The sequence below is a fragment of the Alternaria novae-zelandiae genome, assembly GCF_023758075.1.
Source record: "Alternaria novae-zelandiae strain BMP 2774 chromosome Unknown scaffold_24, whole genome shotgun sequence".
Classification (NCBI taxonomy): Eukaryota; Fungi; Ascomycota; class Dothideomycetes; order Pleosporales; family Pleosporaceae; genus Alternaria; species Alternaria novae-zelandiae.
In genome coordinates, this window is record NW_026056984.1 from 369,713 (window position 1) to 391,806 (window position 22,094).

General features: G+C 53.9%; 6 protein-coding genes across 6 annotated transcripts; 1 reads left to right on the forward strand and 5 right to left on the reverse strand.

Annotated features, from left to right (window-relative positions):
* Positions 1-4,909: 4,909 nt before the first annotated feature.
* On the reverse strand, positions 4,910-8,458 carry J4E88_009477 (uncharacterized protein; the record flags this gene model as incomplete). Its single annotated transcript, XM_049403076.1, has 1 exon — positions 4,910-8,458. The coding sequence occupies one exon, from the start codon at positions 8,456-8,458 to the stop codon at positions 4,910-4,912; it is 3,549 nt and encodes a 1,182-aa protein (XP_049251204.1).
* An 827-nt stretch (positions 8,459-9,285) lies between these two features.
* Positions 9,286-10,620, reverse strand: J4E88_009478 (uncharacterized protein; the record flags this gene model as incomplete). Its single annotated transcript, XM_049403077.1, has 2 exons — positions 9,286-10,574; positions 10,614-10,620. The coding sequence occupies 2 exons, from the start codon at positions 10,618-10,620 to the stop codon at positions 9,286-9,288; spliced, it is 1,296 nt and encodes a 431-aa protein (XP_049251205.1).
* Positions 10,621-10,809: 189 nt separating this feature from the next.
* Positions 10,810-12,385, reverse strand: J4E88_009479 (uncharacterized protein; the record flags this gene model as incomplete). Its single annotated transcript, XM_049403078.1, has 3 exons — positions 10,810-11,345; positions 11,394-12,326; positions 12,379-12,385. The coding sequence occupies 3 exons, from the start codon at positions 12,383-12,385 to the stop codon at positions 10,810-10,812; spliced, it is 1,476 nt and encodes a 491-aa protein (XP_049251206.1).
* Positions 12,386-13,410: 1,025 nt separating this feature from the next.
* Positions 13,411-15,539, reverse strand: J4E88_009480 (uncharacterized protein; the record flags this gene model as incomplete). The annotated part of the gene is made up of 2 exons (XM_049403079.1): positions 13,411-14,886; positions 15,531-15,539. The coding sequence occupies 2 exons, from the start codon at positions 15,537-15,539 to the stop codon at positions 13,411-13,413; spliced, it is 1,485 nt and encodes a 494-aa protein (XP_049251207.1).
* Positions 15,540-16,245: 706 nt separating this feature from the next.
* Positions 16,246-18,884, reverse strand: J4E88_009481 (uncharacterized protein; the record flags this gene model as incomplete). Its single annotated transcript, XM_049403080.1, has 2 exons — positions 16,246-16,413; positions 16,527-18,884. 2 exons carry the CDS (start codon positions 18,882-18,884, stop codon positions 16,246-16,248), a joined length of 2,526 nt encoding a protein of 841 aa, XP_049251208.1.
* An 816-nt stretch (positions 18,885-19,700) lies between these two features.
* On the forward strand, positions 19,701-21,932 carry J4E88_009482 (uncharacterized protein; the record flags this gene model as incomplete). The annotated part of the gene is made up of 3 exons (XM_049403081.1): positions 19,701-20,227; positions 20,312-20,447; positions 20,505-21,932. The coding sequence occupies 3 exons, from the start codon at positions 19,701-19,703 to the stop codon at positions 21,930-21,932; spliced, it is 2,091 nt and encodes a 696-aa protein (XP_049251209.1).
* Between the last annotated feature and the right edge of the window lie 162 nt (positions 21,933-22,094).

Consider the following 22,094-nt stretch of genomic DNA (forward strand, 5'->3'; position numbering starts at 1 on the left):
CTTGACGGGATCCGGGGTATCACGGATAATGGCGATCTGGAGATGTATACGAAGAGTGCACGCAGCGTGTTTGGTGCTTCACATAAAATCAGATTTACTTCTCGGATTCGCGACGTACAGCTTCTGAAGTATAGGTAAGGTTGATAATTGCACATTGAGTTTTGTTGGGGGATATTACTTACCTCCAGGGCAATTCAACGATGAGCGTCAAGTTAAGTCAAACACAGTTTGACTGCGCAATCCGATCACAGCTTCTTCAGATACGATATTCTTCCCTTTACTCTACATATTCAATCGTCTATCGTGTAAGAGCGCCTCTGATCAGCAGGCAATCACCGAAGCTTAGTCCACATGTCTTTGAAAAGCTGCCCTACAGACTTTCGTTTGCGTGGATCGTCAAGACCATTTCCGCCGTTACTAGCTTCTGGAAGTTCAACAATGGGAGCCTTGGCGGTGGCCATACCCGTTGTGTGAACAGGCTCACGGGCGTCGCAGTTGTGCGGCGGAAGTTCGAGATTGACATAATCGCCAGTCTGTTCCTTGACCAGTAAACCATCTGAGGTTGCGCGCAGAGGTCCTTGCGATACGTCTAGTCGTGATGAATACTGGTGGACCGACTCCGGCAGCTTCGGTCGCGATGCTGGGGTGTCTGAGGGCGACATTTTTAATTGTATTACCATGAATTTGGGTGGCTGGGATCTCTGGCTATCGAAAATGTTGTTTCGGTGAATCGATGAGGCGGGCCACAAAGCGATGGCTGCGCTGCCTCTCCAGAGTGAAAGAAAGCAACCAAGGTTCCGTCACGACGCATTTGCGCGCTACTTCGATGGATTCTTCTGGAGATATGATTGGGGCCGCGTTTGCTTCTGAACATTGATGCTTAAGTGTTAGTTCTTTAGTGAGGTGGCTGCCCAGGTGTGGTGTAGCGACGTGGTGCTGAAGTCAAGTGGTGACGGCAGGTATGGTACCTAGCCAGTGGACGCGAGGCTGGCAGCTACAAACGCAGTATCGGAACGACGTCAGCTGACGTTGAGACCAAGACTTTTGGTGCATGGTTGATGATAGAGGATCAAAAACCTCCCTCCGCTTACATAGTGCGTGTGGATTACGTCATCAAACAACTCATTTCGTGCGCACTTCAAAACCGTCACGAAACGCCCGCTGATCTCAACTCAAAGCTCGACATTTCTATTCGCGCCTACAACTGACTCCTACCACAAATATATAAACGCAACATGCCACAGTCGAAGTCACAACATTTGTTCAATCTTCCGCCACTCCGCCATCCCGAAGTCACTTCCACCGCCGCGTATTCGGCCAACACTGCAAACTCACAATCCCAAAGTCACCGTTCAAACCAGGACACCCAATAGTACTACTACAGTTAGCAAATCTCCCGATGCTCTCGTTATCTTGACCAACTTACTTGTACGCTTGTCCATTAGCTATGATATGAGCTTGCGCCCCATTCTTGCAATCCGGCTCCTGGTACAGAAGGCAGTAGCCACCCGGATCAGGTCCGATAGACTGAGGACGACTCAGAGCAAGACCAATCTCTTTTTGGTAAGAAATGCAGACTGTTTCGTCATGAGCAGCAGGAGGTGGCCACCACTTGCACGTTTGAGTTGCAGAAGGCGTAAAGTTTGGACCGGGGCAGATGTAGACGCCGCCCGGTCGTCCTACTTTGACGTCACAGACAGGGGAGTTTGGGTCGGTGAAGGTGCGTAGGTCGGCGTTACTGCCGCTGAATCCTCCGCCGGTGGCTGGGATTACCTGGACAACGATGGTATCTCTTGTGGGCGTGTTGACGGGGGAAGTGGCGGTGATGGCGAAGAAGATGCTGGTTAGGTATGTAGGGCAGATGTTCAGCATATCGACCAGTTGAGTTCGGGTTTAGACAGCAAGAAGGATGCCTATTCTTGAGGTAGCAGCGGCTCTTGTTAGTTGCTGGCACAATGGTGTAGAAGAGGTGGAAAGATACTGACGCGTGAGTAGAACCCTAATATATCCTCCCCGGGCGGCGAAAATGTGATGGTATCCCGTTACATTGGCGTCCTTCTTTTCAATAATGACCGCGACATGAACAGCACGATGCATCCCTTCCAATCCACTCGATCACACCCGAGCTTCACAACGCCCTATGAAAGCGTCGAGCAAAGTCGAGATTCCTGCCATTGAATGTGGTACTGAACAGCACTGTACGATGCAAAAAACAGACATAAATAGACCTGACAGCATACTTCTCCCTTCCTTCATCGTTACACGTAACATCAATCGCACAAGAACTCAGGCATCAACATAGCACGGCATCCATAGAATTAGCAACAACCAACACAAAGTCGCATTCCTCTCCCACCACAATGCACCCACTCACCCTCTTCCCCCTCATAATCACCATAGCAACAGCTCTCCCCTTCGCCGCCAGCCCCCACCCAGACACATCCGACCAAGACCAACCAGACTGTAAACCCGGAGCCGAAGGCACCACAGCCGGCGTAACCTACTGCCTTTCCACAAATTTCAACGGGCCCTGCGAATGGCACGCCTACTACCCCGACCGAGACTTGTGTATGGCTTTCGACGCAAACCCAGAAAGGCGCCCCCTTTCCATCCGCCCTCAGCACGGTGGGTACTGTGAGTTGTTCAAGGACAACAAATGTGGGGGTGATCCGGTCAGCATCTGGAAGGACGATACGACGACGAAGTTGGAGTGCCCGGGTATGAGTGATGCTGGGAAGCCGGATTGGTTTGCTAGTATGAGGTGTAGGACGGAGAATGAGGGGACGCAGAACGAGGGGACGCAGAACTCGGATGGATCTCCAGGAGGGGAATACCAGGGTAGTGGGGGTGATAATTATCCTGGGAGGGTTCAGCGCAGGTAGGTTTAGGTGGGCATTCGGGGCTGTTTATGGAAGCAGGAGGTAGATGGGAAGTTTAGAACGCGGTGCTTACATGCCAGGTTGGGCTTAGTTGACGTTTAGATCGTCTACTTGTGTTACGTTCGTATGAAATGGAACACTGAATTGATATATTCCCTGATATACATGTTGTATACAAATTATGAATGCAGTCCTAAAGAAGTAGTACCAAACGCATGAAAGATATGTACATCGCAGATAGCTAAGCCAGTAGCCACCGGCTTCAACTCAATGCCAAACCAATAACAATCCATCTATCTGCATCCAACCAATCCATACAAACCCGCTCCCACCATCAAAGAAAGCAAAAATAAGAACCCAACACGCCATGAGAAAACCCTCCCCCCCCACACCACCGTCTAATCCTTCCTACACTTCATACTCTTAAACCAAATCGGGTTCCCCACAGCCGACAAGCCCGGACACTGAAGCGGCTCCGCCCCCTTCCCCTCCCAAATCTCCACTGCATCCTCGTCCTTGCAGTTCATCTCTTTGTACAACCTGCAGTGGCCGCCTAATCAACAAATCCCAAAAATCAGCAAATGTCCATAATTCGAAATGCATATACTGTCTTAAGGTAGGTAAAACAACTTACCCATATCAGGACCGATGGAGCGGGGTCTGTCTTTATATTCGCCGAAATTCTCGCACCACGGCTCTTGCTCGAAGGCGCGCGAGTGGCACTCCTTTGTAAAGCTTGGCCACACGCACCATTTTACGCTGGGGTTTGGGGGTGGCGCGGAGCAGTACTCGGGGGATTGAGAGGGCGCGATGTATGGGCTTATTCCATGGTGGTTTTGGGGTATGAGGGGCATGGCGGAAGTGAGGGCGAGGCCGCTGAGGAGAGTGGGAAGTGTGAAGAAGTGCATTGTTAGGTGGTGATAATATGGGATGCTTGTCTTGATTGTTGGAGTGTAATCTTGATTTCCAAGGTTGCTTCGTGTCCTGACGTGGCAGTTGTTGTATTGATTTGGACTGATTAAGAGGGACCAAGGGGGTATTTATGTGCGCTCCACGACCATACCTCGTTTGCATCACACGGGCATGTCAACGTCAAGTTTGAGTTTTCACATCGGAAAATCTTGACATAGCCTCGACTATGGAATAGACACTCCGCGATGGATTACATCAACTATTCGATTCAAGAACACGTGAAGATATCCACTGATATGAGCACCGGTTCCATTCTTCCTACATCACTTTCAAGGGCTGGTAGTGCGATGATGCAGAATCAAGAGCCGCTCACAACTCCCGCACGACTAACTACCCAAACGACGAGACACTCTCTTGAACGAAAGCTGGCGCATTCACGAGAGCAGTAAAGAATGTAGATGCTTGGAAACCTACTGTGCAAGTCTTGTAGAATGCGCATGCCTAACAAACGTTTCATGCACTGGAAGAAGCTTCATCGACTCCCTAGCTGTGTAACGCACCGTCCCTTCATCACCCAACTCTTTTCACTCAGTTTCCCCAAATCACTTACCCACCATCCTCCCATCCTCCCATCCTCTTTCTCCCTGTCCCCCACGCCCTTTCAACACTCCAACTACCAACCACCCAAACACACCAACCTCTCCCTATACCCCTCTCTCCACCTTCCGAATTCCCACCTACCTTGCTATCGCAATCAGTGAAGCAGAACAGCGCAGCACATCACCCGCACACTACCCGCACGCTAAACTCGACGTCTTTGAACAAACTGAACACAAATGGTATTATCGTAGGCCAAAGCCACATCTTCTACTTCTCTCCCCTTCTCACTCTCACTCTCCCTCTTCTTTTCTCCTATCCTTCTTCCTATCTCTAGTACACAGGAAACAAGAGTCGAGTCGAGACAAAAGAGACAAGGTATACACAGCCACAATCAACGAGGAGGAAATTGTGTTGAAGCTCAAGGACAAGGAAAAGAATACACACACCTAACCTCACAACCTCACCCTCTCCCTTACCCGTCTCTTCCCCCCTTCAAGCTTTCAAGCACTAACCCCATACTAATAAGGCGCCCTCCCAACCCCACCCCCCGTCCCCACACTCTCCACCACACTGCCCCCCAAACTTCCATTCCCATCCTCCTCATCCCCATCCTCAACCCCAATACTATCCAAAAAGCCCGTAAAGTCTGGTTTACTGCCTCCACCTCCAGTACCCCTCCTCGCACTTCTTTCCCCACTCCTCCCCCTACTAACCCCACTCTTCACACTCCTACTACGCCCAGCCTTACTTCCATTGGGCGCGGTCTTGGGTCTCGTCGCGAAATCGCGGGTGTCGCTTTGAGCGTGGCCGTTTGGTGAAGAGCGCAGTTCTTCTGGGATGGGAGGGACAGGGGGGAGGTTTGTCATTGTGTAAGTGCTTTCTCTTGGGTTTGCTGCACCACCGGCGTTATTGTTGGTATTGGTATTAAAGTTCATTCCCGCAGTAGTTTCCGGGCGGGGAGTAAGCGTCGCAGCAGGCGTAGTCGGACTCTCAGGATTTTGAAGCTGTTGTTGGGACTCGGTGGTGGGTGGGTGTGTTGTTATGAAAGAAGCATCCGACAAGGAGTGTACGCTGACGAGCGAGTCGGAGGCGGAAGACGCGTCGTGGTCAGAAGAAGTTTTGCGGTGACGGTGTGAGGGGGCGCGGTGCGAGTAGCCTGTTCGAGGGGCGCCGCCACCGGATGTGGAGAGTGCGCGGCGGAGATCGTCGACGCGGACTGTGGAGCGCAGGGAGGAGGAGCTGTTTGGTGTGTCGCCTGGACTGCGGCTGCGGTTTGGCGAGGAGAGACGGCCTACTAGACCGTATGCCGCAGATGGAGGTCTGCTGTGTGCGCGTCTGGGGCTTTGGGCTGGCGAGCTACCATTGCTATCGAGGTTGCCGTTGGGGATGTTGACACCGAGGAAGTTGTTCTTCTGCGTGGCGGCAGTGTAATGGGTACCGGTCTTGGAACCAGAGATTGAAGCAGATGACGAATCCTTCGTGTGGGAAGACAAGCAGTCTTCGCGACTCCAGTTCGCCAAGAGATCTTCTCGGACCTTGAACGAAAGTTCAGGCGCGCTCTGCTGGCTCACAGGCTGTGTCGGTTGATGAATGGTAGGAATAGCTGCAGACGCCGTACGGCCAGGTGATCCCGGCGGCGATGAAGGCGGCGAGTATAGGGAAGTCGAATAACCTTCCGATATTTTCTCGACCAATGCCTCGCGGTTGTCAAAAGGCTTGAGCGCTTCGTTCTCGACAATTTCTGACGGGATAGCGACAGGTGTAGGGTGTGGGGTTTCTATCAGCTCAATCGGCATTGGTGGGACGCGTATGCTCTTCATCCAAAGACCCTTGCTGCTTCTGCGCGTGATCTCGTTGTGGAGGGCGCGACCGACAGAAGAAACCTCAAAGTCCAAGGTCATGCTGAGTGCCCAGAGGTATCCGTGTACCAAGCTTCCCAGGCGCAGCTTAGCACCGGGATCTTCGATGGTAACAATGTCCTCTTGCAACCGCATGATCATTGGTAGTCCGCTCCTCGCTGCGTTCACTCCGAGCCTGTTCACCAGAGTGGTGAGCAGTAGATGGAGGAGCAGGTAGTCCGCCTCGGAGTCGACATAGTGAAGCGCATTCTCGTACACCGCCAGATGGAGCAACGGCAAGAACGTGTCCCTACCACGTTTCGACACCCTCTCCCTGTTCGAAGCATTCGAGACCGCACGTCTAGCCAGCGCGTTCTTTTCATTCTCCTTCTCTTTCCGCCTGTAGTTGTCCACGATCTTCAAATCTTCCTTGTCCTTCTCCGTGTTCAGCCAGGTAATCAGCGCATCGACGTATGCTTTCCTGACTTGACCACTCGGATCGCGCAGAAGCCATTGTGTACCTTCCCAAACACTCACGCCGACCTTGCTCCGCGACACAGAAGCCGATGAACCATCTGGTCTTCGGGTGTTCGCCGTCTTGATGATGGCCTTGACAGCATCGAGAGCAGTAATGCGTGCTGTTTCGAAGGAGAAGAACCGATCCACATGCGTCTTCTCCTGCATACTGATGGAATCGGCAACAGCATCTATCGCACCTTCGGGGTTCTGTATCGCTTCAGTGGTGGAGGAAACGCTCGAGAGACGCGATGGCTTGAGTCGGCTTAGTATCGCTTCCACCATATCAGATATCTGATCGGTGTAGTACACATGCGTCGCGAGATCTGCCATGCATCTCTGCACTGTATCCAGAAGCTGCATCCTCGCATCAGAAGGCTTCTTGACGACTTCCATAACGACACTATCCAGATTGGCCGTCGACGATTCATTGCTAGCCTCCTTCTCGGATACGACAGACGTTGTCTGCTGATGATGCGGTACGATGTTTGATCCCGGTCCGCCAAGCTGGAGGAGTAGCAATGAGTGAGAAATGAGCCCAACCAGAACATCCATGACACTGAGTCCGATGAAGTTGATCGTCGAGGCTAAAAGGTAGTCGATGATCGTCGCCAGAGTCAGCTGCCGTTCGAGGTCGTCTTCTACGATCGGACTGCGGACCAGGGCTTCCACTGCGCCTACTAGGATTGTGTATCGGTCTTGTACGGGGACCCATGCGCAGATCATAGCCATGAGTGTGGTTGCCCAATGGCTGCTTTCGTTCGGTGCAGCTTCTTGCAGGCTCTTGACATGTGATCCGATGAACTTGAGCACAGCGGACGTCGCGAGCCGGAGCTGTCCTCTATTCACACCCTGGAATATGCTCCTCAGGGCCTGGAGCGCAAGTACTCCCACCTCTTCTTCCGCAAGCTTATCCGCATCCTCCGTTGTACCAGATGCCGCAATCGGGTCGCCGTCATCGTCGTCGGTCCGCGCGGTAGACACACTCTGCCGCCGTCGCAATGCCAGCTCCTTCTCATGTTCGCCCTTGGTGGCTTCCCGCGTCTCCAACCGCTTGAGATACGCGCCGCTCTCTGAGTGTATGTTGAGGAGGATGACTGGTATGACAGCGCCCAGTTGACGCCCGGTCTCAGACCCCAGTGACTCAGACGAGGCAATGGCCTTCAGCGCCTGCAGCCCAGCCTTCCGGTATCTGATCGCGACCGGCCAGCTGACTGGTGCCTTGCCCGTCTTGACCGTCTCCTTGGACGCGAATTGGGCGTATAGTTGTACAATCTCCTCGTACTTCTTGATGTAGTCCTGGTCGGCTGCGAGGGCGGCGGGGTCCTGATGCGCGCATAAGGCTTCGAATGTGGGCACCGACTCCTCGACCATAGTAACGTCGTTGGAATTGAGGATAGTGCGCAGGATATGCAGGACAGCGGTGGCATAGAGGGGGAGGTCGCGCGGGCACTTCTCAATCAGCGCCTTGATGATCTGCATCGTGACCTGCACATTGCCCGTCCGGACCTTCCACACATCCTTGGTCGCCCTCTTGTCCAGAAAGTCGACGACCTTTTGCAGCTTACTGCGGCGCGTGCTGGCGTAGAAGAGCAGGTAGCTCAGCTCGCTCGAATTGGCCTTGGCCTCGGCATCGCTCTTCTGCACCTTGGGGTAGCATTTTAGGACCAGGACCTGGTGCTTGGGGCGACACGCCTGCCGCGCTGCGTTCATCGAGGCTCAGGGTGGTGACGTTGCGGGTTCGATCGAGGTAAGCGGCAGCGATTGACTGGGATATGGAACGCAGCCTCGGCGTCGGTGGCAGCGGCGGCGATGACGAGCGGCGGGGGAGGACTCAGGATTAGGATAGTTGGGGGATTGATGGAGTGGGCGGGAGAAATCAGGGTCGCGGCATTATTCGCGCGGCAGGTCGTTCACTAGCACGCATGCATGTGCAACGGACGGTCGCGGAATAAGGAGTGGCTTGGGTGGATAAACATGATCGGCCGTATCCATGTCCGCCGTCCGGCCCAGAGATGTGGTCACTGCCCAACGTTGCCTGCCAAGCCGTCACCAACACCAACACTAAACATTGTCGTACACGGGAGGCTAGTGAAACGAACTACTTGTTGGATACTGAGACACGTATATTGTTTCTGTGATATTGTGGGCTCGCGCTCGAACTTGAAGTCTTTTCGCGAGGGACTTTAGGTGTGTACGTTGGTAGGTTGGTAAGTCGATAACGGTGGTTTGCCAGGGTTCGTCGGAATGGTCGTCCCCATACTCAGATATTGTTTTTGTACCACATAGACATTGGTAAATCTTATAGAGTGTTGTCTCCTGTTCAAGACTTTGATTTTTTTTGAGTTTGAGACGGGTACGGTTAATACTAAAATCGTACACCACTAAGACTGCAGCGCGTTCTCTCTCACGGCCAATCCCCAACATACACAACCAGTAACTACTCAGCGAGGTGAACATCAGGCTCTCACGCGAAGTCCAGAAGCCGCTCTCTCTCTCTGCCTCCTCATTACCTTCCCAAACCTCCCACCCCCTAGTACTTAGGACCTTTTATTCCCAATATACCCCCTCTGCTCCCACCTCTGCCCCTCACCCCTCCTATCCCTCCTATCATCCAGCCTCCGAATCGGCAACCCCGCATCCGGATCCGGCACCAAAAACCCATCCGTCTCCTCATCCCTCTTAAGCCACTTCTTCTCCTCGCCACTCAACACCCTCTTCCCGCCCTTCCCATGCTTCGCCCTCGCCTGCTCCCTCGGCAACCCAGTATTAATACTATAATCCTCCAGTCCCTGGTTCCTCAGCTGCTGCCGCATAATCCTAGGTAACATGGCCTGGTTCCCCGATTGAATGGACGAGGTCACAGAGTCCTTGATGCGGAAAAGTCGTTTGTCGAGGTTGATGGCTGGTTCTGCTTTGTGGCCTGCGACGGCGACCCATTGGACGAGGCGGCCGTCGGAGACGGGGTTGATGAGGTAGCGCGTGTCTTCTGGCATGCTCTTCATGATGATTTCGGGGCGGAGGTGCGGGAAGTGCGTGTGCATCCATAGCCAGCGCTCTGGTCCTGCGGGCTTGATGCGCTCTTCTTTTAGGAGCATCTTGCCCTGTAGGCGCAGCCGGAATTCGACGGCGTGCCCGGCTTCGATGAATTGGTAGGCGCGGTCCATGCACATTCTGAAGTATTCGACGGGGCTGGACTCGTTGAGGATGATGTTTTTTAGGCCGCCGATTTGTTTGCCTTTTTGCCCTGCGGTCTTTGGGGCTCGGTATGTGTAGGCGTTGTGGATGGCGAAGTCTTGCAACTCTTCGGGTATTGGCAGCTCTGGGTCGTCGATGTGTGATTTTGCCATTCCTTTCTTGATCTCGCCGAGGCAGTAGAGCATCTTCCCGGGTCCGACATGTTGTGTGAGGAGTTCTTCGAAGGAGGCGCTCTCCGCTATTACGGACAGCTTCTTAGCCTTCTTGTCGGTCTGCCATAGTTTGACTCGGTGCTCTACACTTTGCAGCGGCGCTAGAATTTCAATTTCCCACGAGCTGAAGTTGAGAACTTTGTGCTGTCCGAGGACTGTCTTGGCCTTGGCCGTCTTGTATAGGTTGAGCGCGCGGCGCTGCTCGAGGCGCTGGGTAGGACAGGCGGGGCGCGGTACGTGAGGGGCGCATTGCGGGCGGTACAGTGTATGGAGGGCGCGTATCGGGATTCGTAGGGGCGGTAGCAGGAGCGATTGGAATTCGACAGTGGGTATGCGCATTCTGGGTGCCATGGTGGCGCGATGAGAGTTTGTATAGACCCTGTGCGAGACGAAAGACGCGACACCTGACTCGGGCCGCGCTATGAATTTTTGGCTCATGACGTCGCAACAACAATCACTTGGCATGCCGAAACTAACACGTGCATTTCTAGGTACTAAAGTCCCGTCTGCGTTGTCATGAGCAACATTATTGTGGAGAGCCGATTGTATATTTCGCAACTGTATCTACGGAATCTTTGAATCCACCAAATGTGCCAAAGCATCCATTCTGTTCACTCCATAAACATCGTCTCTACCCCTATGCAATGATACCGCCTACGTCCACATCGGCACCGAAAAATTCGTAGCCCCCTCATCACTCCCAAGATACTGCGTTTCAGGCGCAGGCGGAAAGACAGCCTCCCAATTAATCCCCGTGCCAAAAACATACGGCGGATCATTCCAGACCACATCACCAAATTCCATTGTAGGCTCTGGTATATACGGCGCTGCATCTGCCTCAACAAGAGAATCATATCTGTGTTCGCGCCCAGTCACGTTCGTTGGTACAGCTAGGGATGGCCTCTGGAAGGCCGGAGTGGCTGCGGGTAGGGGCGTGGCTTGGTACGAGCTATTTATAGAGCTGGCACTTGCACGTCGGTCTGGGTTGGAGGGTGGGGAAGATGGCGGCTGCGCTTGATTCAATAGATCGTATTCGCAACGGCGCACTATCTGCGCCACGCGTTGTAGGAGCTGTTGCTCGGCTGGAGTGGGGACTTGTCCGGATTCCATGAGGAGCTCTTCTTGTACGCGGCGCAGAAGGTCTCTGCGGAAGCGTCGCGATGTTTCGCTAGGCGAGTCGCAATCGTAGACTGATAATTGTTAGCAGGCTAAAGATCCAGCGTGGCGCGATGGCTTACAGGGACTGGGTATCTCGGCGGCAGATACATCTGGAAAGAGGACCTGATACACATCCCTCCATTTGTCTTCTTCTAGTCTCAGCGCAGTGGTGCGCTTCCTCAGCGTCCAGACAGTCTCGCGATCGATCCCTTCGATCTGTTGGGGTAATGATCTCTCGCATTGCTGCAGTCGCACATGACTCGACTGCTCCTTGTCTGACTTGAAGGTCGCGTAGCAGATTGGACAAAATATCGGTTGGGAATGTGACCGGTAGAGATGCTCTTTCATTCGATGAACCGTGGGCCAGCCAGGCCCGGGACAGGTTCTCCTGTTGCGATGCCGATCCGGGTCGTGTTTGTAAAAAGGACATGCGAACCTCGCACCGGTCTCGGACTCATCGGTAGTGGTCGTTGATCCACGACGTCGCTTGCTTGAGCCATCTTCGTCATCGTCTTCTGGCGGTGGACTGCCCTCCAGACGGGACTTGCGCTTTGATCCTGAGCTCACAGACGTCTTGCGGCTACTCTGACCCGAAGGCAACGTGGACCTGGCTTGGCTGTGCGCAGCGTTACGTCCGGTACATTGCTTGTAAGCTGCATTGCGGAGGTTGATCTCAACCTTGCGCAGGATGAGCTCGATGATCTTCTGCATGGGTGCTGGAGATGGTTGTGTTGGCCGAACGTCATGCTCCATTTCGTCTTCGCTGACGTCCGTGTTGGTATGCATGTCGCAAGAGCTGGTGGATGAGATGGAGACGATGGATGTTACTCTTTCTCTGGGACGCTTGGCTGATGGAAGATTGTCGTCGATCCACCTCTCTATATCTTCGTCTTCCGATGCTGGCCTGTCTTTAGGGCTGTCCTTACGTGCACAATCAATAAGACTCTTGACAGATCCTATTTTTGGAACTTCTGGAGGCGTGGTGTCGAGGAATGTCTGGTTGGTAACGGCTTCTGCAGGGTTGCTGGTGATGTTGTTCTGTCGAGCCAACCCTGACCTATCGACGTTGCATCTCTTGAGAAAGGTAGCCTTGTCGTTGACAAGAATGCTCGGCACACAGGGAGGAAGTCCAAAAAATATGTCTGCTGCGCCGTTAGCGATCTGAGCTCCCGCTAGAAATTGTAGTAGGCAATACCCTGATCCAACGTTCCCGTATCCAAGGGTGACAGAGAATCAGGATCGCTATTGTAGCCCGAATCACGGGTCCTGGATGAAGACAGCGAATCCCTTCTACATATTCGCTTGGTTGTGCTCAATCTTGGTAGACCGGCTTGCGCATGGCTACATGATGCCGTGGCGAACATTGCGCAAAGTTGTTAGAGGCGTCCGAGGGGAATGCTCGTGTTCGCAGTTGACAGAGTAAGGCAGGGTGTGAGCAGAAGGAGAGGGCAACGTTATTGAAGGCATCGCGGTCTTGAAGGATGCCTGACGGCTGTCACAAGCAGTCAGACCCACTGCGCGAATGCGCAAACGTGGGAGCAGGGTGTAGCTGACGAATTCCGCCCACCGGTCATCATCCGGTCTCCAGGCACGGGAGGCCCGACTGCCAATCGTCGCAGGTCATGATGCGTCGGCACAACGGCGTTGCGGCAGATACGGACTGAACATCAAGGCGTTGTGGCTGAGCAATATTGATGAGTGAGGTGTTCATAGGACGATTCGGTCGAGTCCCGCGGAGAATGACGACGGTAGATGCACCAATGAAGCTTGCGCTAGCCCTGGAGGCAGGCGCTAAGAACGAATCGGAATGTGGGGTTGTTGCGACATTCTCGACTTCAGCTGCACCTTATTCATCTCCTGGAAAATGCCTCTTTTTCAATGTGCGAGCTCAGGAGATCTTTGGAAAGGAGTTGGGGTCTGGGCTGATCGAAGGCCATACGCTGCTTTCAGCTTCACAGTCTAGAGCTTGCTATCTTCGACGTCGCCACCAAGTTATCTCATCGGCCTATCACAGTACTAACGCCACATGTGTATACTGCTGCATCACGTATGTGACGAGGTGCTCATGAACGCTAAACAGGATGTCGCCAACACCATCTATATTCTCCGCCGAAAGCACTCCCACGACTTATTCACGACGAACCTTTGATACTCCACGCATCTCAGCTCATTGAATATCTCCTTCCCCAGTATCGCCTCAACCTTCCCGCTCCAAAACTCACTACCCTCCATATCCTCAACAAAGCTCATAAGGCGTTGTTCCAACCCGCTCTTACGAAACGAGTAGCGCGGCTTGCCCATATGCTTAGCCACGAGATAGAAAATGACAGGCAACATATCCGTCTCCTTGAACTCGCTCAATGCTCTATTGGCACTAGGACCCAGCTGCCTGAGGCACTCGCGGTGTACATGCCGATTGTACTCCGCGCCGTGGTCGAGCATGTACTTGACGATGGAGATGTTTTCGAACTCGATGGCGCGTATGATTGGGGAACCTGCGTTGATGGAAACGCCGTGTTCGAGGAGTACATCGATGATGTGACGTTGGAGGTACTGGGCGGCTGTTTGCATGCAGGATATACCCAAGGTCTGTTCGACTTTAGTCTTGTACCGACGGGCTATGTCAGAACCTGCTACGGGACCCTCCCGCTGGAAGCAGTTGGGGTTATGGGCAATGAGGTGTCGAAGGATATCTACTTGGCCGTACTCGCAGGCGAAGAGCATCGCATATGCCACAAGATTCTTCGCGGACATGGGGGCAGTACTCCCGACTACCGCCATAGCTGTTTGAAAAGTCTCCATACAGCCGGTCTTGACAGCAGTCCCGATCCATACTTCAGCACAGGCTAGATTGACGTGAGTCAAGCTGGAGTCCCAGATTCCATTCTTCCTAGCGACTACTGCCAACGTAAGAATTGTTTGGCGGTGTTTGGATTGAATAGCCGCGTTGAGGATGCACTGGAATCGGTGCTTGAAAGTGTCGGTCCACTTTTCTGCACCTCCGAAGTCTTTAAGCGCTTTGAGTAGATGCTGTACGACTTCGATGTGTCCATTAGACGCTGCTGCTCGAAGAGGATCTGCGTAGACGTTGTCATTGGTTGCATGCTGTCGGAAGTATGGCCACGACGGCCAGTCTGATTCGTTGTCCTTGAGAAGTTGCTTGACTGCACACAAGCTCCCCACAGCGGCAGCGCAAGTTAAGTCGGCACGTTCTGTGGAACTAGAAAGCGGATAGTCGCTGGGCGAGCGAAGTGCCCGATTGATAGCTGCTAGCTTGCCTCCTCGGGTCAGATACTGGAAGATGTACTCGACGTATTGAGTTTTGGTCTTCTCATCGTAGGGATGGCCTTCGATCTTGAGGACCGCTTCAGCGCGTGTCTCAATAGAGGTGACAAGCGGATCGTTAAAAGCTTTTCGAACAGTGCTCTGTAGGATTTCGGGGAGCATGTGATGTAGAACTCTCTTATCAGCTTCGCAATCTCTGGAATCTTCCTGAAAGGAATCGTATTCATAGTCGAAGTAGACAAAACGCAAGTGATTGGCGATTTGGTAGCGGATCTTTTCGTCGAATACCTCTACAAAATGTTAGCGCATACGGATTGATGTCATGATGCCGATGTATATCTTACTACAAACTGCACGAGTAGCTGAAGCTTCACTGACACGAACAGTGTGTACATAATTGACAATTATGTCGTAGAAGATGTCCTCTGGGAGTTGCAGCAGTGGGCTTTCCGATGCCATGATCTTGGATTGGCCAGCCATCGGCAATCGAGTGACTGTGGTGCAATGGTTGAGTGTCGAAGAGTAAGGAACAGTTGAGCGTTAGAGATTTCGCGGTGGTCCGGGTAGGAGCAAGGTGTAAGGAGGAAGGTGCAAGGCGGAAGGAGGCAGGCGATCATTGGCCATACTTTTGCAGGCAGTGAGAACAGCAGTTGAATGCATTGTAGCAGTCCATTGTGAAGGTGAAAACAGTAACTTAGAGTGAATAGGTTAGACTTTTGGAAAGAAGCTTGGTGAACACCAGCGTCTCGCGAAGGATGCCAACCACGGGATTGTCCGCTGAACAGGAAGTCGAAGATGCTGGTCGTGTTGTGTGAGTACTCGAGGAACAGACATCTGGTCGCCGCATGCACTTCTTGCAGTATCACCGAGTGCATCAAAAGCGGGAGGTTATTCGAACCAGGATCAGACCGCATTCTGAGTCAAAGGCGCACTCTGTCCATTCTGGAGGTTGTGCGCAGGTGAAGGTTCGTGATGGTTCGTGATGGTTCGACGGTTCCTTCCCCATCAACACACACGTCATCACCCCTAGCGTGCCATCCGTGCGCAGTACTCTCGCCCAGGCGAAGTCAGTCAATCCCACAGCACCAATCAAGTCAGCAGCAGGATAAACACAGCGCACAACAACTTATCAATCTCCCACTTCCAAACACACTCCCCATCAACAAGAAACAACGGGCACATAGCGCCCTTTCGATTCCAAAGATGCATGGGTGATACGATAAACTAGCTGGGTATATTCATACCCAAGAGACAGCTGTCCGTAGACAAAAATACGCTGTCAACTCCAGACACCATGCCAGTAAAACAAAGAAATACTAGCGAACACCCGTAACCCTATGTTTGATAAACCTTCGCCCTCCCTGGGGTGAAGAATACCATACCAATCCATCCCATACCAATCCATACCAATCCATACCAATCCATACCAATCCATACCAATCCATACTCCATCCATCCCCAACGCCCACCACCCACCAAACCCCAGACCCCAGACCCAAGACCCATCCTCCGGATACCGATATCCTATCCTATCCTATCCTTCCTTTCAAGCCGACGACCTATCAACCATACTAAGTACTCCATCCCCTCAAACAAACATTAACATCTTGCCGTCGGGCCCGTGAAGACGAGAAAAGGGTGAAGAACCTACCGATTACCGCGGCGACCCGGCAGCGGAGGCGGAACCAACGGGTTTCCATAAGCATCTGTGCCCAGTGTAACGCGACAGTCTGGACAGTACCATTTGGCGCGGCGGGAAGGGATGTCGTCTTCGGTCATGTCCATGCAGGGGAGGTGGAACCACTCTTTATCGCACTGTGGGGTGGGGATGTTTGTTAGTTCCGATGATAACAAACAACAAAAGGGGAGGAATTTTGTGGGATAAAGGGGAGGAGTTCTGTTGAATAAAGGGGATGGGGGGAGCTTACGTTATTATCACACGATATCATTTGCCCGTAACTAACGTCGTCGCAGATACAGTATCGGGGCTCATTGGGATCGATGTCGTCGGCCTGCTCCGCCTCTTCTTCTGCCTTTTTCTTCCGCTTGTTCTTGCTGCCTTGCGCGCGTTTGACGTTTGTCACTGTCTTTTGGCCGTCTTCTGCATTCGTGACTTCACCCTTTGGAGGAGGCTTCCGCCGGCTACTAGTGCGGGTAGGTGGGGGTGGGGGTGCAGGTACTGTGAGCGTGGTTGCGGGTTGGCTAAAGACACTATGACGACGGGTTTCTCGAGTTATCCTACCTTCTTCGTTGGGCTTGGGCTCTTCGCTTTGCGCCTTGGGTGTAGGGACGTGGCCGCGTGCGGAGCGAGGGCGTAGGGTCGGCGCTGCAGGTGTCTCTGGGCGGGGCTCAGGCACGGGTGTAGGTGTCTTTGAGGACTTGGTGGGCGGGAGAGTGGTCACGGGCGGAGTGGGAGCTTTCGGAGCAACGGATTCGCGTTTGGGCCTGGTCGAAGCTGCTGTTGGTGCTGAGACTGAGACTGAAGCTGGAGGAGTTGGTGCTTTAACAGGTACTGGTGATTGCGGAGCCTGTGCCACGGCAGGTGACTCCTCTGGCGGTACTGGCGACGTTGTAATGGGTGTGAGCTCAGGACTTGCCTCTTTCGAAACGGCCTTGTTGACTTTCGGTGTGCTTGGACCTGCTGGCGCAAGCGGCACTTGCACGGTATTCCCATTCGTCGATGGCTTTGCAGGCTCTGGGACTGGTACCGGTGTGCTTACTCTTGGAGAGGGCACAACAGAGGCCGTCCGATCGCGAGGGGTGGACACGGTCGAGTTGGGGGTCGGTATCGGGGAGGCGACCGAGCTTGGTGCTGGAGCGATGAGCTGCAGACGTGCGCGCTTGGGTTCTGGCGGCCTTGACGCGCTGTCTTGAGTTGCTACCGATGCTTCTCTGGTGGTCTCGATGGCGCCGTCGGTGGTGGGTGGAGGGGATGCATCGCGCTTCCGCTTGTTGGATAACCTGAGCGGAGTTTTCTTCTTCTGGTTCGCAGTTGCAACACTAGAGCTGAAGTTGAGCTCCGTAAGCTCCTTAGCAGCTTCTTTGACCTTCTCAGAAGCGCCGATAAGCTCCTGGGCGTCGTGCATAGCCTTTTGGCGCTGCGACATGCGATCGAGCTTCCTGCCTTCTTTTGCCGCGACAGGCTTCAGGCGGATGCTGACTGGCCCGGATTCTTCCCTGGAATCTTCCTCGACAGACTCGATTGGCGGGGGTGGATTTGCTGCCTGCGGGCCATGCGGTGCCAAAAGGCCCAGGCCAGAAGCTGTCATAATCTGTTGCAGCGTCTCAGGCTCCTCGTCCAGGAAGTGTTCGCCTGTCGCCTCGCAGCGAGCCTTCTCCCTCTCGTAGTCGGCCTCTGTGCGGTGCTTCTTCTCCAGCTCGCGTATCATCATGGTCTGACTAGGAGTCCATACAGCGTTCTTCTTCATCTGCTTGCGCAGGACGGCCATTTCGTATTCTGTCAGCTTCTTCCAGGGCGCCCATTTGCTACCGGGTTTCGCGTCGGCTGGCGGTGGGGCCAATTGTGCGAGCGCATTGCTGGTGGATATGCCGGCGATGGAGCTGTGCACGTTGGTGCCGAGTACGCCAGCAGCGCGCGACCTGCCCCCAGTTGCCCTTGAATGTCTGTCCCGGTTGTCCTTGCGCTTCCTGGGTGATGCCACGTCGATGCCTGAACCACCATCCGAGTCTGACGAGTATGTTGCACCGCGGCGCCCACGTCCGCGTGGCAGAGGAACGGCGGTCTTCCGGTGCCTGTCTCGGGGTCGTGAGGTGTTGGCGCCATGTCGGCCGCCATCGAAGGTGAGGCGCAGATGGGCGGGGCGTATGTAGTCGCGGTTTACGGGTCGGTGGGCGCTGGGAGAGACTGGCGGGGGCGTCGGGTCGCGTGAGGGCGGCTGTGGCTGGGCTTGGAGTTTCCGCTTAATGACTGATGAGCGCTGGCAGTGGCGGACGGTGACCTCGTACAGCCGCGACGCTTCTGTGTATGCAAACTCTCGCTGATTGATGGCCTTTTGAAGATGCTGGGCGATGTTCTTGCGTAGTAATACCGGATCGGGGCGCTCTTGCTCGGGGAGGGCGGGCAGCTTGCCGTACTGGACCGTCAGCTCGTGGACCTGCTGGACGGCGTCCGAGTAGGTCGAGTCGAGGTCGGCAATCAGCGTCAGCGAGCGCACCAGGTCTGACGGGAAGAATTCGGTGTAGTCGAGGAAGTCGTTGACCGTCGTCTGGGCGTCCGGGTTCGGGGCGGGTTGGGCCATTTCTGGCGCATCGTCGGCTTCAGACATGGCGCATCGCGGGGAGGCAGAGTAGATGGAGGGTTGCGACGCACGCGTCAGACTCTCCAGCCACGCGTCAACTAGAGTATTGAGGAGAATCAGCGCGATCGTGAGGGCGCGAGTTGCGATATGCGCTGACAAGATAGGGCGGCTGATGGGAGCTGGTCGCACTGAGGTTCGCGGAGGGAGTTCGTGCTAGCCGCTTTAGGCGCGCCTCTTGTCGATCTCTCAGGAACGCCCATGCGCTTGCGAGTTTGCCCAGCTGCCGGCTCGCCCCGCAACACCCCATCTGTGCCTAGCGACTGTATCATCCTTCACTCTCGTGCGTCACCTTACTGGCAAGAAAATGTGTCACGCTGACCTTATGCCTGGGAAGGCTTTGCATCTCCACCCACCCCTGAGTCTCCGCACATCACGACTGCTTGTGCCGTCAAATAAACAACTTCCGGCACATGTAAATTGGATGCATCATAATCGTTTACTGCTCTGAGTCGGTATGTAAATTCTACAGGCAGCATAAACTGTACTTTTCGTGATAATACGCTATTAAGACAATGTCTTCTCAAGTCTAGACCATGCGCCTTCCGTTGACACATTACCTCTGTAAAGACCACCGTCAACTCAAGTCAGACTCTCTTTCCATTTCTCAGGTCGCATGACCCATTTTTGTGTTTTCTATCTCTCAGAAGTCTGGGTGAGGCTCTCGCTCACCGCGCCTGTCGTTTGCTCCTCCCTCATCCGTCTGTCCAAGCGCGATCCCCGCATATATCTTCGCGCTTTCTATCGCAAACAATTTCTACCAGTTCCATTCGTCAAACAACCACCATGGCTTCGGCACGCCTACAGCGTCTTCGGAGGTTCGTTCAAACAGACCTTGATGCTGTTCCTGACCGCCCCGTGTCTCCACAACCTGAGCCCAACCCAGAACCCAAATCTGACCATGCCAGCTTCAACGACTGCACTGGTGGTGTATCGCTGGAGAACGCACCGCCGAATACGCCTGCTAGCAAACAAACCTCAACCAGTAAGATCGATACGTCCATAAAGACACCACCTGCCGTCGAGAACACCGAGCGCCGATACATCTGGGTCAAAGACGCCGATAGCTCCTTCAACCCAAACCTGGACTCGATGCGCCTATCCACCGCCTCGGCCCCAGCTCCTCGAACTGATGCCGCTGGTCTTCCTGCTACCGATCTTCAACGTGGCGACCTAGCCTCACCTCGCCATCACTTCACACCCATCCAGGCCCTGTCCAAGTACCCTTACAAGTACTGCGATAAGAGTCATATGCAAGACATTGCATCAGCCTTCTTCGACCAAGGAAAGTTTTGGCAGCGAGAGTGGGACCTGTAAGTTCACCTCATTCAATTACTCTGAAGAAGGATATCACCGCATCGCGACGACTCTCACCAATCACTTGCTAATCTCACCAGGTACTACGTCTGGGACATCGAAGAGACCTCCAAGCCCTTCGTACTCGTTCGTGAGAGTCAAGTTCTAGCCTTGCTTGGTGAGATCAACAAGCATCTTAATCTCTCTTTGAGAATCAGCGACCAGCAGCGTGAGGAGGTAACATGGCCCGCTCATACGTACTGCCGGAAGGTTTAGACTAACTGACAGCTCCAGGGCCTACTCGTGCAATTCCCTGATCATCCCCGCTGCTTGCCTCGATACCTTGGACGCTCGCACTCGCGCGAAGACGTCGATAGCATGGCCGAGAACGCCCCCAACGAGCACTTCCGCGCAGCAGGCGAATCTTCACACCCACCGCTTGAACAACCGACTCTGGAAGACTTCAAGCAATTGATGGAGAACCTGGCTGAAGCACAGAAGGCCAAGAACAAGGCGAACAAAGCAAAGAAGCAGCAAGAGCGCCTGGGCAAGAACAAGTCCATGACCGACCAGTTCAAACGCGCGTCAAGGTATCTCGGTCTACGCGATTCCATTCAGAATCCATCATTGTCCACCTTGTCTCCGGCCGTCGATCCATCCCAGCCAGCTCCATTCCCCTTCGATCAGTCTGTCGTCTTCGTCTGTGTTGATGTTGAGTCGTATGAGAGGGCCCATCACAAGATCACTGAAGTCGGTGTCGCCACCTTGGACACACGCGAGCTGGTTGGTGTTCCGCCTGGCGTGGACGGCGAGGCCTGGAGAGAGAAGATCCGTGCGCGTCACTTTCGCATCAAGGAACATCGTCACCTAGTCAACTCCGAATTTGTTGCCGGACATCCTGACAGCTTCAAGTTCGGCCACTCGACCTTTATATCACTCAAAGAAGCTGCGAGTCATGTCGCGGCCTGTTTCCACGCCCCTTTCGCCGCCGAAAACGGCGATGACTTCCTCAGCCACTTTGATCCCACTGAGAAGCGCAACATTGTCTTCCTCGGTCACGATACTCTGGGCGATGTTCGCTACCTCCAACAGCTTGGATACGACCCGATGAAGGTAGAGAACATCCTCGAGGCCATGGACACCGCGACCATGTACAAAGTCTGGCGTCGGGAGCAGCAGCCTACCAGTCTAGGCCGGATCATGAACGCCTTCGATGTTCCCGCGTGGTTTCTTCATAACGCAGGCAATGACGCCGTATATACCGTGTGGGCTATGCTGGCCATCTGCGTGAAGGAGGCCACTCTTCGTGGTTCCCCGGAATTGGACGATCTGCGAGAGAATGAGATGAATGCTAAACTTCAGGCTGCTCTTGAAGATGCCGAACAGAGGGTCAAGGACGATGCCGAGGGCTGGAGCGATCATGAAGCGACTGGAGACGGCGGTGTACCCGTACCCCTTGCGACTGCTCTCGCACCGAAGCCAGCACAGCCCATGACGAAGGCCATTCCTCAGTATGATGGTTATTCGGATTTCGGTATGGAGACAGGCCGTGGTCGTGGATTCCAAGCTCCGATCGGACACCGGGATGGTGCTAGACAGGGAGCTTCTCGTGGAAGGGGAAGTAGTCAGTTACAAGGAATTAGTCGCGGTCGCGGCCGTTCAGGCTCGCCCAAGGGTGCGCCTCGGCCAGAGGCTATTCCCAAGGTGGACTACCACTGGTAGGCAGGAAGTGATGGTAGCGGTCAGCGCAGTGTGGGTCACTCGGATATTGAAGCCGGGGTTCTCGACAGTCATATAGTCTTGCGATAGGAGATATGGGGAGATGATTGATGGAGATGAATGATCAAGTCTACATGAATCAAATCATAAATGTAACTTGATCTC